The sequence below is a fragment of the Microtus pennsylvanicus genome, chromosome Y (assembly GCF_037038515.1).
Source record: "Microtus pennsylvanicus isolate mMicPen1 chromosome Y, mMicPen1.hap1, whole genome shotgun sequence".
NCBI classification, from domain to species: Eukaryota; Metazoa; Chordata; class Mammalia; order Rodentia; family Cricetidae; genus Microtus; species Microtus pennsylvanicus.
The window spans coordinates 303699-320865 of record NC_134602.1 but is presented as its reverse complement, the minus strand read 5'-3'; the positions used below and the strand labels follow the sequence as shown (position 1 = coordinate 320865).

At 36.2% G+C, this 17167-nt stretch overlaps 1 protein-coding gene across 1 annotated transcript in view; it reads left to right on the top strand.

Annotated features, from left to right (window-relative positions):
* Positions 1-17167, top strand: part of LOC142842013 (ubiquitin carboxyl-terminal hydrolase 11-like) — a 111201-nt gene that overhangs the window by 33540 nt on the left and 60494 nt on the right. Inside the window, exons 10-12 of the mRNA XM_075959001.1 lie at positions 809-1033; positions 3508-3591; positions 6288-6382. Of these exons, the coding sequence (XP_075815116.1) occupies positions 809-1033; positions 3508-3591; positions 6288-6382 (404 nt within the window). The remainder of the gene's footprint in view (positions 1-808; positions 1034-3507; positions 3592-6287; positions 6383-17167) is intronic.

Here is a 17167-nt window from a genome sequence, read left to right as displayed (position 1 = left end):
TCCACGGCCTCTTCCCCTGACCCCCTGACCCCTGACCCCGCCGTGACCCCTGACCCCGCTGTGACCCCACAGGAAGTGGCCCAGGAGGCCTGGCGGAACCACAGGCTGCGCAACGACTCCGTCATCGTGGACACGTTCCACGGCCTCTTCCCCTGACCCCCTGACCCCTGACCCCTGACCCCGCCGTGACCCCTCCTGACCCCTGACCCCGCTGTGACCCCACAGGAAGTGGCCCAGGAGGCCTGGCGGAACCACAGGCTGCGCAACGACTCCGTGATCGTGGACACGTTCCACGGCCTCTTCCCCTGACCCCCTGACCCCTGACCCCGCCGTGACCCCGCTGTGACCCATCCTGACCCCTGACCCCGCTGTGACCCCACAGGAAGTGGCCCAGGAGGCCTGGCGGAACCACAAGCTGCGCAACGACTCCGTGATCGTGGACACGTTCCACGGCCTCTTCCCCTGACCCCCTGACCCCTGACCCCTGACCCCGCTGTGACCCCACAGGAAGTGGCCCAGGAGGCCTGGCGGAACCACAGGCTGCGCAACGACTCCGTCATCGTGGACACGTTCCACGGCCTCTTCCCCTGACCCCCTGACCCCCTGACCCCGCCGTGACCCCGCCGTGACCCCTGACCCCGCTGTGACCCCACAGGAAGTGGCCCAGGAGGCCTGGCGGAACCACAAGCTGCTCAACGACTCCGTCATCGTGGACACGTTCCACGGCCTCTTCCCCTGACCCCCTGACCCCCTGACCCCTGACCCCTCCTGACCCCTCGTGACCCCTGACCCCGCTGTGACCCCACAGGAAGTGGCCCAGGAGGCCTGGCGGAACCACAGGCTGCGGAACGACTCCGTCATCGTGGACACGTTCCACGGTCTGTTCCGGTCGACGCTGGTCTGCCCCGACTGCGGCCACGTGTCCGTGACCTTCGACCCCTTCTGCCACCTCAGCGTCCCGCTGCCCGTGAGCGCGCGCCGCGTCCTCGAGGTTTTCTTCGTGGCCATGGACCCGCGCCGCAAGCCCGAGCAGGTGGGGGCGTGGGCTGATTTTATATATTCGTTACGTGATATGCTAATTTTATATTCATTATGTGATATGCTAATTTTATATTCATTATGCATGCGATATTCTAATTTTATATTTATCATGCGTGCAATATTCTGATTTTACATTCATTATGCATGCAATATTATAATTTTACATTTATTTATTATGTATACAATATTCTAATATTTATATTTATTTATTATGTGTGCAGTATTCTAATTTTATATTTATTATGTATGCAATATTCTAATTTTTATATTTATTTATTATGTATGCAATATTATAATTTTATATTTATTATGCATGCAATAATCTGAATTTTATATTGATTTATTATGTATGTAATATTCTGATTTTATATTTATTATGCACGTGGTATTATAATTTTATATATATTTATTATGTGTGCAGTATTCTAATTTTACATTTATTTACTTTGTGTACAATATTCTAATATTTATATATATTTATTATGTGTGCAGTATTCTAATTTTATATTTATTATGCATGCGATGTTCTAATTTTATATTTATTATGCACGGAATATTATAATTTATTATGTCTACAATATTCTAATTTTTATATTTATTTATTGTGTCTGCAATATTATAATTTTATAATTATTATGTGTACAATATTCTAATTTTATATGTATTTATTATGTGTGCGGTATTCTAATTTTATATTTATTATGCATGCGATATTCTGATTTTACATTTATTATGTGTGCGATATTCTGATTTTACATTTATTATGTGTGCATTATTCTAATTTTATATTTATTATGCATGCAATATTATCATTTTACATTTATTTATTATGTATACAATATTCTAATTTTACATTTATTTATTATGTATACAATATGCTAATATTTATATTTATTTATTATGTGTGCAGTATTCTAATTTTATATTTATTATGTATGCAATATTCTAATTTTACATTCATTATGCACGCGACCTTATAATTTTATATTTATTATGCACACAGTATTCTAATTTTATATTTATTATGTATACAATATTCTAATTTTGATATTTATGTATGGTGTCTGCAATATTATAATTTTATATTTATTATGCATGCAATATTATACTTTATTTATTATATCTACAATATTCTAATTTTATTTTATTTATTTTGTATGCAATATTCTAATTTTACATTTATTTAGTATGTATACAATATTCTAATATTTATATTTATTTATTTTGTGTGCAGTATTCTAATGTTATATTTATTATGCACGCAATATTATAATTTTATATTTATTATGTGTGCATTATTCTAATTTTACATTCATTATGCGCACAGCATTCTAATTTTATATTTATTATGCATGCAATATTATAATTTTACATTCGTTATGCGTGCGATATTATAATTTTATATGTACTATGCGTGCGATGTTCTAATTTTATATTTATTATGTGTGCATTATTCTAATTTTATGTTTATCATGCATGCAATATTATAATTTTATATTTATTATATCTACAGTATTCTAATTTTATATGTATTTATTATGCATACAGTATTCTAATTTTATGTTTATTATGCACGCGGCATTATAATTTTATATTTATTTATTGTGTGCATGATATTCTGATTTTATATTTATTATGTATGTAATATTATAATTTATTTATTTATTATATCTACAAGATTCTAATTTTATATGTATTTATTATGTGTGCGGTATTCTAATTTTATATTTATTATGGATACAATATTTTAATTTTACATTTATTTATCATGTCTACAATATTCTAATTTATAATATTGATTCATTCATTCACTATATATACACTATTCTAATTTTTATATTTATTATGCATAAGACATTCTAAATTTTACACTTATTTATTATGTATGCGATATTCTAATTTTATATTTATTTGTTGATTATGCATACAACATATTAAATGTTATGTTTACTTATTTATTATGTATACCATATTTTAAATTTACATTTATTTATTCATTCATTATGCATACAATATTCTAATTTTTATATTGATTTATTATGCAAATAATATTTAAAATTTTATATTTATTTATTCATTATGTATGCAATATTCTAATTTCATATCTATCCATTATGCAAACAATACTCTAATTTTATATTTATTTATTCATTATGTATGAAATATTCTCATTTTATATTTATTATGCAAACAATATTCTAATTTTATATCTATTTATTTATTATGTATGCAACATTCTAATTTTTATATTTATTATGCATAAACTATTCTAAATTTTACATTTATTTATTATGCACGCAATATTCTAATTTATCTATTTATTATGCATACAGTATGCTAATTTTCATATTTGTTTATCTATTTATTATACATGCAATATTCTAATTTATCTATTTATTATGCATGCAGTATTCTAATCCCCCCGTCCCCCGCGCTCACCTCCCTCCTCCGCTCTCCCTCCCGCAGCACCGCGTCGTGGTCCCCAAGAAAGGCAACGTTTCCGACCTCTGCGTGGCGCTGTCCACCCACACGGGCGTCGCGCCCGACAAGGTGAGGCCGCGGGAGGCGGGGAAGGGGTTTTCCAGGAAAGAGGGAAATAAATGAATAAATAAATATAAATAAATAAAAATAAACAATAAATAAATGCATAAATAAAAATAAATAATAATAAATAAAATAAAAATATAAATACATACATACATAAATATAAATATAAATAAAATAATAAATAGAACAAAAATAAAAATAACTAAATAAAATAAAAATATAAATGCATATATACATACATACATAAATAAAAATAAATAAAATAAAAATAAACAATAAATAAATAAATACATAAATAAAAATAAATAAATAAACAAATCAATAAAAATAAATAAAATAAAAATATAAATAAATATAAATAAATAAATTAATTAATAAAATATAAATAAATAGAATAATAAATAATAATGAATAAAATAAAAATAATAAATAAATAAAATAATAAATAGCAATAAATAAAATAAAAATAATAAATAAATAAAAATAAAAATAATAAATAAATAAAAATAAATAAAAATAAACAATAAATAAATGCATAAATAAAAATAAATAAATAATAATAAATAAAAATAAATAAAATAAAAATATAAATAAATACGTCATACATACATAAATATAAATAAAATAATAAATAATAATAAATAAAACAAAAATACCTAACTAAATAAATAAAAATAAATAAAATATAAATAAATGTAAATAAATAAGTTAATAAATAATAATAGATAATATAAAAATAATAAATAAATATATAAATAAATTAATAAATAATAAATAAAACAATAAATATAATATAAATATAAATAAAATAATAAATAATAATAAATAAAATAAAAATAATAAATAAATAAATAACTAAAAATAAATAAAATATAAATAAATATAAATAAATAAAAAATATAAATAAATAAATAAGTTAATAAATAAATAAAAACAAGGGGGCTGGAGAGATGGCTCAGTGGTCAGAGCACCGCCGGCTCCTCCAGAGGACCTGAGTTCGAGTCCCGACCACCCCAGGGTGGATCTGGCGCCCTCCTCTGACCCACGGGCGCCTGTGCAGACAGAACACTGTACACATAATCAATCAATCAATCAATAAATCTTAATAAAAAAAGAGTTCCCAGGCGGGTCCTGAGTTCGAGTCCCGGCAACCCCAGGGTGACTCAGTACCTTCTGTGATGGGGTCTGGCGCCCTCTGCTGGCCCACGGGCACACATGCAGACAGAATATTGTATACATAATAAATAAATAAATCAGAATATTGTGTACATAATAAATAAATAAATTAGAATATTGTGTACATAATAAATAAATATAAAATAAAATTAGAATACTGCATACATAATAAATAAATTAGAATGTTGTATACATAATAAATATAAAAATTAGGATATTGTATACATAATAAAATATAAAATTAGAATATTGTATACATAATAAATGAATTAGAATATTGTATATATAATAAATAATTTAGAGTATTGTATAAATAATAAATAAATAAATTAGAATATTGTATGGAAAATAAATAAATAAAATAGAATATTGTATGTATAATAAATGAATTAGAATATTGTATACATAATAATTTAGAATATTGTATAAATAATAAATAAATAAATCAGAATATTGCATGCATAATAAATAAATATAAAATTAGACTATTGTATGCATAATAAATAAATTAGAATATTATACACACAATAAGTAAATAAATTAGAATATTGTATAAATAATAAATAAATCAGAATATTGTATACATAATAAATAAATCAGAATATTGTATACACAATAAATAAATCAGAATATTGTATACACAATAAATAAATCAGAATATTGTATACACAATAAATAAATCAGAATATTGTATACACAATAAATAAATTAGAATATTGTATAAATAATAAATAAATCAGAATATTGTATACACAATAAATCAGAATATTGTATACACAATAAATAAATCAGAATATTGTATAAATAATAAATAAATTAGAATATTGTATAAATAATAAATAAATCAGAATATCGCATACACAATAAATAAATTAGAATATTGTATAAATAATAAATAAATTAGAATATTGCATACACAATAAATAAATCAGAATATTGTATAAATAATAAATAAATCAGAATATTGTGTACACAATAAATAAATCAGAATATTTTATACATAATAAATAAATATAAAATCAGACTATTTTATACATGATAAATAAATATAAAATAATTAGAATATTGTATACATAATAAATAAATCAGAATATTGTACACATAATAAATAAATTAGAATATTGTATACACATTAAATAAATTAGAATATTGCATACACAATAAATAAATTAGAATATTGTATACACATTAAATAAATCAGAATATCGCATACACAATAAATAAATTAGAATATTGTATAAATATAAAATAATTAGAATATTGCATACACAATAAATAAATCAGAATATCGCATACACAATAAATAAATTAGAATATTGCATACACAATAAATAAATCAGAATATTGTATAAATAATAATTAGAATATTGTATAAATAATAAATAAATCAGAATATTTTATACACAATAAATAAATCAGAATATTGTATAAATAATAAATAAATCAGAATATTGTATACATAATAAATAATTAGAATATCGCATACACAATAAATAAATCCGACCCCCTGCTCCCGTCCGCAGATGATCGTGGCCGACGTCTTCAGTCACCGTTTCTACAAACTCTACCAGCTGGACGACCCGCTGAGCAGCATCCTGGATCGCGACGACATCTTCGTGTGAGTGAGACATGAACCTGTCTACACTGGTTTGAACCAGTTTCATCCGGTCTGATCCAGTTGGATCCGGTTTAGAACCTGTCTACCCTGGTTTGATCCAGTTTGAACCAGTTTAATCCAGTCTGATCCAGTTGGATCCGGTTTTGAACCTGTCTACACTGGTTAGATCCAGTTGGATCCGGTCTGATCCGGTTTGATCTTGTCTGATCCAGTTGGATCCGGTTTTGAACCTGTCTACACTGGTTTGATTCATTTTCATCTGGTCTGATCCAGTTTGATCTGGTTTTGAAGCTGTCTGCACTGGTTAGATCCAGTTTGAAGCAGTCTGATCCGGATTGATCCAGTTGGATCCAGTTTTGAACATGTCTACCCTGGTTAGATCCAGTTTGATCCGGTTTTGAGCCTGTCTATACTGGTTTGATTCAGTTTGATCTGGTCTGATCCAGTTTGATCCGGTTTTGAAGCTGTCTGCACTGGTTTGGTCCAGTTTGATCTGGTCTGATCCAGTTTGATCTGGTTTTGAAGCTGTCTGCACTGGTTAGATCCAGTTTGAAGCAGTCTGATCCGGATTGATCCAGTTGGATCCAGTTTTGAACATGTCTACCCTGGTTAGATCCAGTTTGATCCGGTTTTGAGCCTGTCTATACTGGTTTGATTCAGTTTGATCTGGTCTGATCCAGTTTGATCCGGTTTAGAACCTGTCTACCCTGGTTAGATTCAGTTTGAACCAGCCTGATCCGGTCTGATCTAGTTGGATCCGGTTTTGAACCTGTCTACACTGGTTTGGTCCAGTTTGATCTGGTCTGATCCAGTTTGATCTGGTTTTGAAGCTGTCTGCACTGGTTAGATCCAGTTTGAAGCAGTCTGATCCGGATTGATCCAGTTGGATCCAGTTTTGAACATGTCTACCCTGGTTAGATCCAGTTTGATCCGGTTTTGAGCCTGTCTATACTGGTTTGATTCAGTTTGATCTGGTCTGATCCAGTTTGATCCGGTTTAGAACCTGTCTACCCTGGTTAGATTCAGTTTGAACCAGCCTGATCCGGTCTGATCTAGTTGGATCCGGTTTTGAACCTGTCTACACTGGTTTGGTCCAGTTTGATCTGGTCTGATCCAGTTTGATCTGGTTTTGAAGCTGTCTGCACTGGTTAGATCCAGTTTGAAGCAGTCTGATCCGGATTGATCCAGTTGGATCCAGTTTTGAACATGTCTACCCTGGTTAGATCCAGTTTGATCCGGTTTTGAGCCTGTCTATACTGGTTTGATTCAGTTTGATCTGGTCTGATCCAGTTTGATCCGGTTTAGAACCTGTCTACCCTGGTTAGATTCAGTTTGAACCAGCCTGATCCGGTCTGATCTAGTTGGATCCGGTTTTGAACCTGTCTACACTGGTTTGGTCCAGTTTGATCTGGTCTGATCCAGTTTGATCTGGTTTTGAAGCTGTCTGCACTGGTTAGATCCAGTTTGAAGCAGTCTGATCCGGATTGATCCAGTTGGATCCAGTTTTGAACATGTCTACCCTGGTTAGATCCAGTTTGATCCGGTTTTGAGCCTGTCTATACTGGTTTGATTCAGTTTGATCTGGTCTGATCCAGTTTGATCCGGTTTAGAACATGTCTACCCTGGTTAGATTCAGTTTGAACCAGCCTGATCCGGTCTGATCTAGTTGGATCCGGTTTTGAACCTGTCTACACTGGTTTGGTCCAGTTTGATCTGGTCTGATCCAGTTTGATCCGGTTTTGAACCTGTCTACGCCGGTTTGATTCAGTTTGATCTGGTCTGATCTGGTCTGATCCAGTTTGATCCAGTTTTGAACCTGTCTACACTGGTTAGATCCAGTGTGAACCATTTTCATCCGGTCTGATCCAGTTTGATCTGGTTTTGAAGCTGTCTGCATTGGTTAGAATCCAGTTTGAAGCAGTTTGATCTGGTTTGATCCAGTTGGATCCAGTTTTGAACCTGTCTATACTAGTTAGATCCAGTTGGATCCGGTCTGATCCGGTCTGATCCAGATTGATCTGGTCTGATCCCGTTGGATCCGGTTTTAAACATGTCTACACTGGTTTAATCCAGTTTGATCCTGTTTGATCCGGTCTGATCCAGTTGGAAGCTCCTCCCCCTTGTGTTTTCCCTTGCTGGGGGACGGAACCCAGAACCCAGAGCCTATGGGTGATTTCTGTTCTAACTGTGGACTTGATTAGGACGATGATCACAGATTTAATTTATTACAAGTTTTATTATTATTATTATGATTATTATAAATTTAATTTTTATAACATAATTATTTCTTTTTTATCATTAATTATCATTATTGTATTTTGGTGATTTCTATTTCAACTGTGCACTTGATTAGGACGATGATCACACATTTAATTTTTATACAATAGTTTTATTATTATTATGAATTTAAATTTTATAACATAATTATTTGTTATTATTAATTATAATTATTTTATTTTGGTTATTTCTATTTTCACTATGGACTTAATTAGTATTATCACAAATTTAATTTTTATACAATAGTTTTTTCTATTATTACTACAAATTTAATTTTTATAACATAATTATTTTTTATCATTAATTTTAATTATTTTATTTTGGTGATTTCTATTTCAACTATGGACTTGATTAGTATTAGTATTACAAATTTAATTTTTATACAATAGTTCCTTCTATTATTATTATTATTACAAATTTAATTTTTATAACATAATTATTTTTTATCATTAATTATAATTATTTTATTTTGGTGATTTCAACTATGGACTTAATTAGTATTAGTATTACAAATTTAATTTTTATACAACAGTTCCTTCTATTATTATTATGATAAATTTAATTTTTATAACATTATTTCTTTTTATTATTAATTTTCATTATTTTATTTTGGTTATTTCAACTATGGACTTAATTAGTATTATTATCACAAATTTAATTTTTATACAACAGTTCCTTCTATTATTATTATGATAAATTTAATTTTTATAACATTATTTCTTTTTATTATTAATTTTCATTATTTTATTTTGGTTATTTCAACTATGGACTTAATTAGTATTATTATCACAAATTTAATTTTTATACAATAGTTCCTTCTATTATTATTATTATAAATTTAATTTTTATAACATAATTATTTTTTTATTATTAATTATAATTATTTTATTTTGGTTATTTGTATTTTAACTATGGACTTAATTAGTATTATTATCACAAATTTAATTTTTATACAATAGTTCCTTCTATTATTATTATGATAAATTTAATTTTATAACATCATTATTTTTTTATTATTAATTATCATTATTTTATTTTGGTTATTTCTGTTTCAACTGTGGACTTAATTAGTATTATTATCACAAATTTAATTTTTATACAATAGTTCCTTCTATTATTATAAATTTAATTTTTATAACGTAATTATATTTTATTATTAATTATAATTATTTTATTTTGGTGATTTCTGTTTAAACTGTGGACTTGATTAGGACGATGAGCACACATTGAATTTATTACAATAGTTTTATTATTATGATGATAAATTTAATTTTTGTAACATCACTATTTCTTTTTATTATTAATTATCATTATTTTATTTTGGTTATTTCTATTTTAACTATGAACTTAATTAGTATTATCACAAATTTAATTTTTATACAACAGTTCCTTCTATTATTATTATTATTACAAATTTAATTTTTATAACATCATTATTCCTTTTTATTATTAATTATCATTATTGTATTTTGGTGATTTCTATTTTAACTGTGGACTTAATTAGTATTATTATCACAAATTTAATTTTTATACAATAGTTCCTTCTATTATTATTATTACAAATTTAATTTTTATAACATAATTATTTTTTATCATTAATTTTAATTATTTTATCACAGATTTAATTTCTACCTTCATATTTTTTCCTTCTTCTTAGGACAGATTTTGCGCCTCCTCCCCGAGCCCCGTTCGGAGCTCAGTACTGGGTGCTCAGTGCTCGGTACCCCTGGTACTTGGTGCTTATTACTCAGTGCTTACGGATTGGTGCTCGGTGCTCAGTACCCTGGGTGCTTAGGACTCAGTACTCACTAATCGGTGCTTAGTGCTCGGTGCTCAGTACCCCTGGTGCCTGGTGCTTAGGACTCAGTGCTTACGGATCGGTGCTCAGTGCTCGGTGCTCAGTACCCCTGGTACCCTGTGCTTAGTACTCAGTGCTTATGGATCGGGGCTCAGTGCTCGGTGCTCAGTACTCAGTGCTTACGGATCGGGGCTCAGTGCTCGGTGCTCAGTACCCCTGGTGCCTGGTGCTTAGGACTCAGTGCTTACGGATCGGTGCTCGGTGTTTGGTGCTTAGGACTCAGTGCTTGCAGATCAGGGCTCAGTGCTCAGTGCCCAGTACCCCTGGTACGTGGCGCTTAGGACTCAGTGCTTACAGATCGGTGCTCAGTGCTCAGTGCTTGGTGCTCAGTACCCCTGGTGCCCAGTGCTCAGTATTTAGTGCTTATGAATCGGTGCTCAGTACTCGGTGCTTGGTACCTTGGTACCCGGTGCTTAGGACTCAGTGCTTGCGGATCGGGGCTCAGTGCTCAGTACCCCTGGTGCCCGGTGCTTAGGACTCAGTGCTTATGGATCGGGGCTCAGTGCTCGGTGCTTAGGACTCAGTGCTTATGGATCGGTGCTCAGTGCTCGGTGCTCAGTGCTCGGTGCTCAGTACCCCTGGTACCCTGTGCTCAGTACTCAGTGCTTATGGATCGGGGCTCAGTGCTCGGTGCTTAGGACTCAGTGCTCAGTACCCCTGGTGCTCGGTGCTTAGTACTCAGTGCTTACGGATTGGTGCTCAGTGCTCAGTACCCCTGGGTGCTCAGTGCTCAGTACCCCTGGTGCCCGGTGCTTAGGACTCAGTGCTTACGGATCGGTGCTCGGTGCTTGGTGCTTAGGACTCAGTGCTTACAGATTGGTGCTCAGTGCTCGGTGCTCAGTACCCCTGGTGCCCGGTGCTTAGGACTCAGTGCTTACGGATCGGTGCTCGGTGCTTGGTGCTTAGGACTCAGTGCTTACGGATCGGTGCTCAGTGCTCCGTGCTCAGTACCCCTGGTACCCTGTGCTTAGGACTCAGTGCTTACAGATCGGTGCTCAGTGCTCCGTGCTCAGTACCCCTGGTACCCTGTGCTTAGGACTCAGTGCTTATGGATCGGGGCTCAGTGCTCGGTGCTTAGGACTCAGTGCTTATGGATCGGGGCTCAGTGCTCAGTGCTCAGTACCCCTGGTGCCCGGTGCTTAGGACTCAGTGCTTACGGCTCAGGAGTCAGTGCTCATTGCTCGGTGCTCAGTGCTCGGTGCTCAGTACCCTGGGTGCTTGGTGCTCAGTACCCCTGGGTGCCTGATGCTAAGTACTCAGTGCTTACTAATCGGTGCTCATCGCTTGGTGCTCAGTGCTCGGTGCTCAGTACCCTGGGTGCTCGATGCTTAGGACTCAGTGCTTATGGATCGGTGCTCAGTAGCCCTGGTGCCCAGTGCTTAGTACTGAGTGCTTACGGATCAGTGCATGGTGCTTGGTGCTTAGGACTCAGTGCTTATGGATTGGTGCTCAGTTCTCGATGCTCAGTACCCCTGGGTGCTCAGTGCTTACTACTCAGTGCTTACGGATCGGTGCTCAGTACCCCTGGTACTCGATGCTTAGGACTCAGTGCTTACGGCTCAGGAGTCAGTGCTCATTGCTCGGTGCTCATTGCTCGGTGCTCAGTACCCTGGGTGCTCGGTGCTCAGTACCCCTGGGTGCCTGATGCTAAGTACTCAGTGCTTACTCATCGGTGCTCATCGCTTGGAACTCATGACCCTGGGTGCTGGGTGCTCAGTACTCAGTGCTTACTAATCGGTGCTCATCGCTTGGTGCTCAGTGCTCGGTGCTCAGTACCCTGGGTGCTCGGTGCTCAGTACTCAGTGCGTACGGATCGGTGCTCAGTACCCCTGGTGCTCGGTGCTTAGGACTCAGTGCTTATGGATCGGTGCTCAGTGCTCGGTGCTCAGTACCCCTGGTACCCTGTGCTTAGGACTCAGTGCTTGCGGATCGGGGCTCAGTGCTCAGTGCTCAGTACCCCTGGTGCCCGGTGCTTAGTACTGAGTGCTTACGGATCAGTGCATGGTGCTTGGTGCTTAGGACTCAGTGCTTATGGATCGGTGCTCAGTGCTTGGTGCTTAGGACTCAGTGCTTACAGATCGGTGCTCAGTGCTCGGTGCTCAGTACCCCTGGTACCCTGTGCTTAGGACTCAGTGCTTGCGGATCGGGGCTCAGTGCTCAGTGCTCAGTACCCCTGGTGCCCGGTGCTTAGTACTGAGTGCTTACGGATCAGTGCATGGTGCTTGGTGCTTAGGACTCAGTGCTTATGGATCGGTGCTCAGTGCTCGGTGCTCATGACCCTGGGTGCTCGGTGCTCAGTACCCCTGGTGCCCTGTGCTTAGGACTCAGTGCTTATGGATCGGGGCTCAGTGCTCGGTGCTTAGGACTCAGTGCTTATGGATCGGGGCTCAGTGCTTGGTGCTCAGTACCCCTGGTGCCCGGTGCTTAGTACTGAGTGCTTACGGATCAGTGCATGGTGCTCGGTGCTCAGTACTCAGTGCTTATGGATCAGTGCTCAGTGCTTGGTGCCCAGTACCCCTGGGTGCTCTGTCCTAAGTACTCAGTGCTTACTCATCGGTGCTCAGTGCTCGGGGCTCATGACCCTGGGTGCTCGGTGCTCAGTACCCCTGCGTACCCAGTGTTCAGTACTCAGTGCTTACTCATCGGTGCTCATCGCTTGGTGCTCATGACCCTGGGTGCTGGGTGCTCAGTACTCAGTGCTTACTCATTGCTGCTCATCTCTCGGTGCTCAGTGCTCGGTGCTCATGACCCTGGGTGCTGGGTGCTGAGTCCTCTTTCATTCCCGACCCGAACCCCGAAGCGTTTTTCCGGCATTTCAATTTAATTAAAGATATTTCCACCATTTTAAAAACTGAAGGTGCCGAAACTGTGAGGAATTAATAGATGATCAACAGGTGATCAATAGATAAATAGATAAATAGATGATCAATAGATGATTAATAGATAATAAATAGATGATCAATAGGTGATCAATAGATGATCAGTAGATCAATAGAAAAATAGATGATCAATAGGTGATCAACAGATGATCAATAGATATGATTAATAGATAATAAATAGATGATAAATAAATGATAAATAGATAATAAGGAGAAAAATAGATGATCAATAGATGATCAATAGATGATTAATAGATAATAAATAGATGATCAATAAATGATCAACAGATGATCAATAGATATGATCAATAGATAATAAATAGATGATAAATAAATAATAAATAGATAATAAGGAGAAAAATAGATGATCAATAGATGATCAATAGATGATTAATAGATGATCAATAGATGATCAATAGATATGATCAATAGATAATAAATAGATGATAAATAAATAATAAATAGATAATAAGGAGAAAAATAGATGATCAATAGATGATCAATAGATGATCAATAGATGATCAATAGATGATCAATAGATGATCAATAGATATGATCAATAGATAATAAATAGATGATAAATAAATAATAAATAGATAATAAGGAGAAAAATAGATGATCAATAGATGATTAATAGATAATAAATAGATGATCAATAAATGATCAACAGATGATCAATAGATATGATCAATAGATAATAAATAGATGATAAATAAATAATAAATAGATAATAAGGAGAAAAATAGATGATCAATAGATGATCAATAGATGATTAATAGATAATAAATAGATGATCTGAACCTGTCTACACTGGTTAGATCCAGTTGGATCCGGTCTGATCCAGTTTGATCTTGTCTGATCCAGTTTGATCCGGTTTTGAACCTGTCTACACTGGTTTGATTCACTTTCATCCGGTCTGATCCAGTTTGATCTGGTTTTGAAGCTGTCTGCACTGGTTAGATCCAGTTTGAAGCAGTCTGATCCGGATTGATCCAGTTGGATCCAGTTTTGAACATGTCTACCCTGGTTAGATCCAGTTTGATCCGGTTTTGAGCCTGTCTATACTGGTTTGATTCAGTTTGATCTGGTCTGATCCAGTTGGACCCAGTTTTGAACCTGTCTACCCTGGTTAGATCCAGTTTGATCCAGTTTTGAACCTGTCTACACTGATTAGATCCAGTTGGATCCGGTCTGATCCAGTTTGATCTTGTCTGATCCAGTTGGATCCAGTTTTGAACATGTCTACCCTGGTTAGATCCAGTTTGATCCAGTTTTGAACCTGTCTATACTGGTTAGATCCAGTTGGATCCGGTCTGATCCGGTCTGATCCAGATTGATCCGGTCTGATCCCGTTGGATCCGGTTTTGAACCTGTCTACGCTGGTTAGATCCAGTGTGAACCATTGTCATCCGGTCTGATCCAGTTTGATCTGGTTTTGAAGCTGTCTGCACTGGTTAGATCCAGTTTGAAGCAGTCTGATCCGGATTGATCCAGTTGGATCCAGTTTTGAACCTGTCTACACGGGTTAGATCCAGTTTGATCCGGTTTTGAACCTGTCTACACTGGCTTGATTCAGTTTGATCTGGTCTGATCCAGTTTGATCCAGTTTTGAGCCTGTCTACACTGGTTAGATCCAGTTGGATCCGGTCTGATCCGGTCTGATCCAGTTTGATCCAGTTTTGAACCTGTCTACACTGGTTAGATCCAGTGTGAACCATTTTCATCCAGTTGGATCCGGTTTTGAACCTGTCTACACTTGTTTGATCCAGTTTGAACCGGTTTGATCTGGTATGATCCAGTTTGATCCAGTTTGATCTGGTCTGATCCAGTTGGATCCAGTTTTGAACCTGTCTACACTGGTTAGATCCAGTGTGAACCGTTTTCATTCAGTTGGATCCGGTTTAGAGCCTGTCTACACTGGTGTAATCCAGTTTGATCCAGTTTGATCCGGTTTGAACCGGTCTGATCCAGTTGGAAGCTCCCCCCACCTTGTGTTTTCCCTTGCTGGGGGACGGAACCCAGAACCCAGAGCTATTGGTGATTTCTGTTCTAACTGTGGGCTTGATTAGGACGATGATCACAGATTTAATTTATTACAAGTTTTATTATTATTATTATGATTATTATAAATTTAATTTTTATAACATAATTATTTCTTTTTTATTATTAATTATCATTATTGTATTTTGGTGATTTCTATTTCAACTGTGCACTTGATTAGGACGATGATCACACATTTAATTTTTATACAATAGTTTTATTATTATTATGAATTTAAATTTTATAACATAATTATTTGTTATTATTAATTATAATTATTTTATTTTGGTGATTTCTATTTAACTATGGACTTAATTAGTATTATTATCACAATTTTAATTTTTATACAATAGTTCCTTCTATTATTATTATTATTACAAATTTAATTTTTATAACATCATTATTCCTTTTTATTATTAATTATCATTATTGTATTTTGGTGATTTCTATTTTAACTATGGATTTAATTAGTATTATCACAAATTTAATTTTTATACAACAGTTCCTTCTATTATTATTATTACAAATTTAATTTTTATAACATAATTATTTTTTATCATTAATTTTAATTATTTTATCACAGATTTAATTTCTACCTTCATATTTTTTCCTTCTTCTTACGACAGATTTTGCACCTCCTCCCCGAGCCCCATTCGGAGCTCAGTACTGGGTGCTCAGTGCTCGGTACCCCTGGTACTTGGTGCTTATTACTCAGTGCTTACGGATTGGTGCTCGGTGCTCAGTAACCTGGGTGCTTAGGACTCAGTACTCACTAATCGGTGCTCAGTGCTTGGTGCTCAGTACCCCTGGTACCCTGTGCTCAGTACTCAGTGCTTATGGATCGGGGCTCAGTGCTCGGTGCTTAGGACTCAGTGCTTACAGATCGGTGCTCAGCGCTCAGTGCTCAGTGCTCAGTACCCCTGGTGCCCGGTGCTTAGGACTCAGTGCTTACGGATTGGTGCTCAGTGCTTGATGCTCAGTACCCTGGGTGCTCGACGCTTAGGATTCAGTGCTTACGGATCGGTGCTCAGTAGCCCTGGTGCCCGGTGCTTAGTACTGAGTGCTTATGGATCAGTGCATGGTGCTCGGTGCTTAGTACTCAGTGCTTACGGATCGGTGCTCGGTGCTCAGTACCCTGGGTGCTTAGGACTCAGTACTCACTAATCGGTGCTTACTGCTCGGTGCTCAGTATCCCGGGTGCCCGGTGCTTAGTACTCAGTGCTTACGGATCGGTGCTCAGTACCCCTGGGTGCTCTGTGCTCAGTACTAAGTCCTTACTAATCGGTGCTTAGTGCTCGGTGCTCAGTACCCCTGGTGCCCGGTGCTTAGGACTCAGTGCTTATGGATCAGTGCTCAGTGCTTATGGATCAGTGCTCAGTGCTTATGGATCAGTGCTCAGTGCTTGGTGCCCAGTACCCCTGGTGCCTGTGCTTGAGGATCGGTACTCACTGTGCAGTAATCATTGCTTGGTGCTCAGTACCCCTGGTACCCGGTGCTTAGGACTCAGTGCTTAGTGCTCGGTGCTCAGTACGCCTTGGTGCTCAGTGCTTAGTAGTCAGTGCTTACAGATTGGTGCTCAGTACCCCTGGTACCAGGTGCTTAGGACTCAGTGCTTACGGATCAGTGCATGGTACGTGGTGCTTAGGACTCAGTGCTTATGGATTGGTGCTCAGTGCTTGATGCTCAGTACCCCTGTGTGCTCGGTGCTCAGTACTCAGTGCTTACGGATCG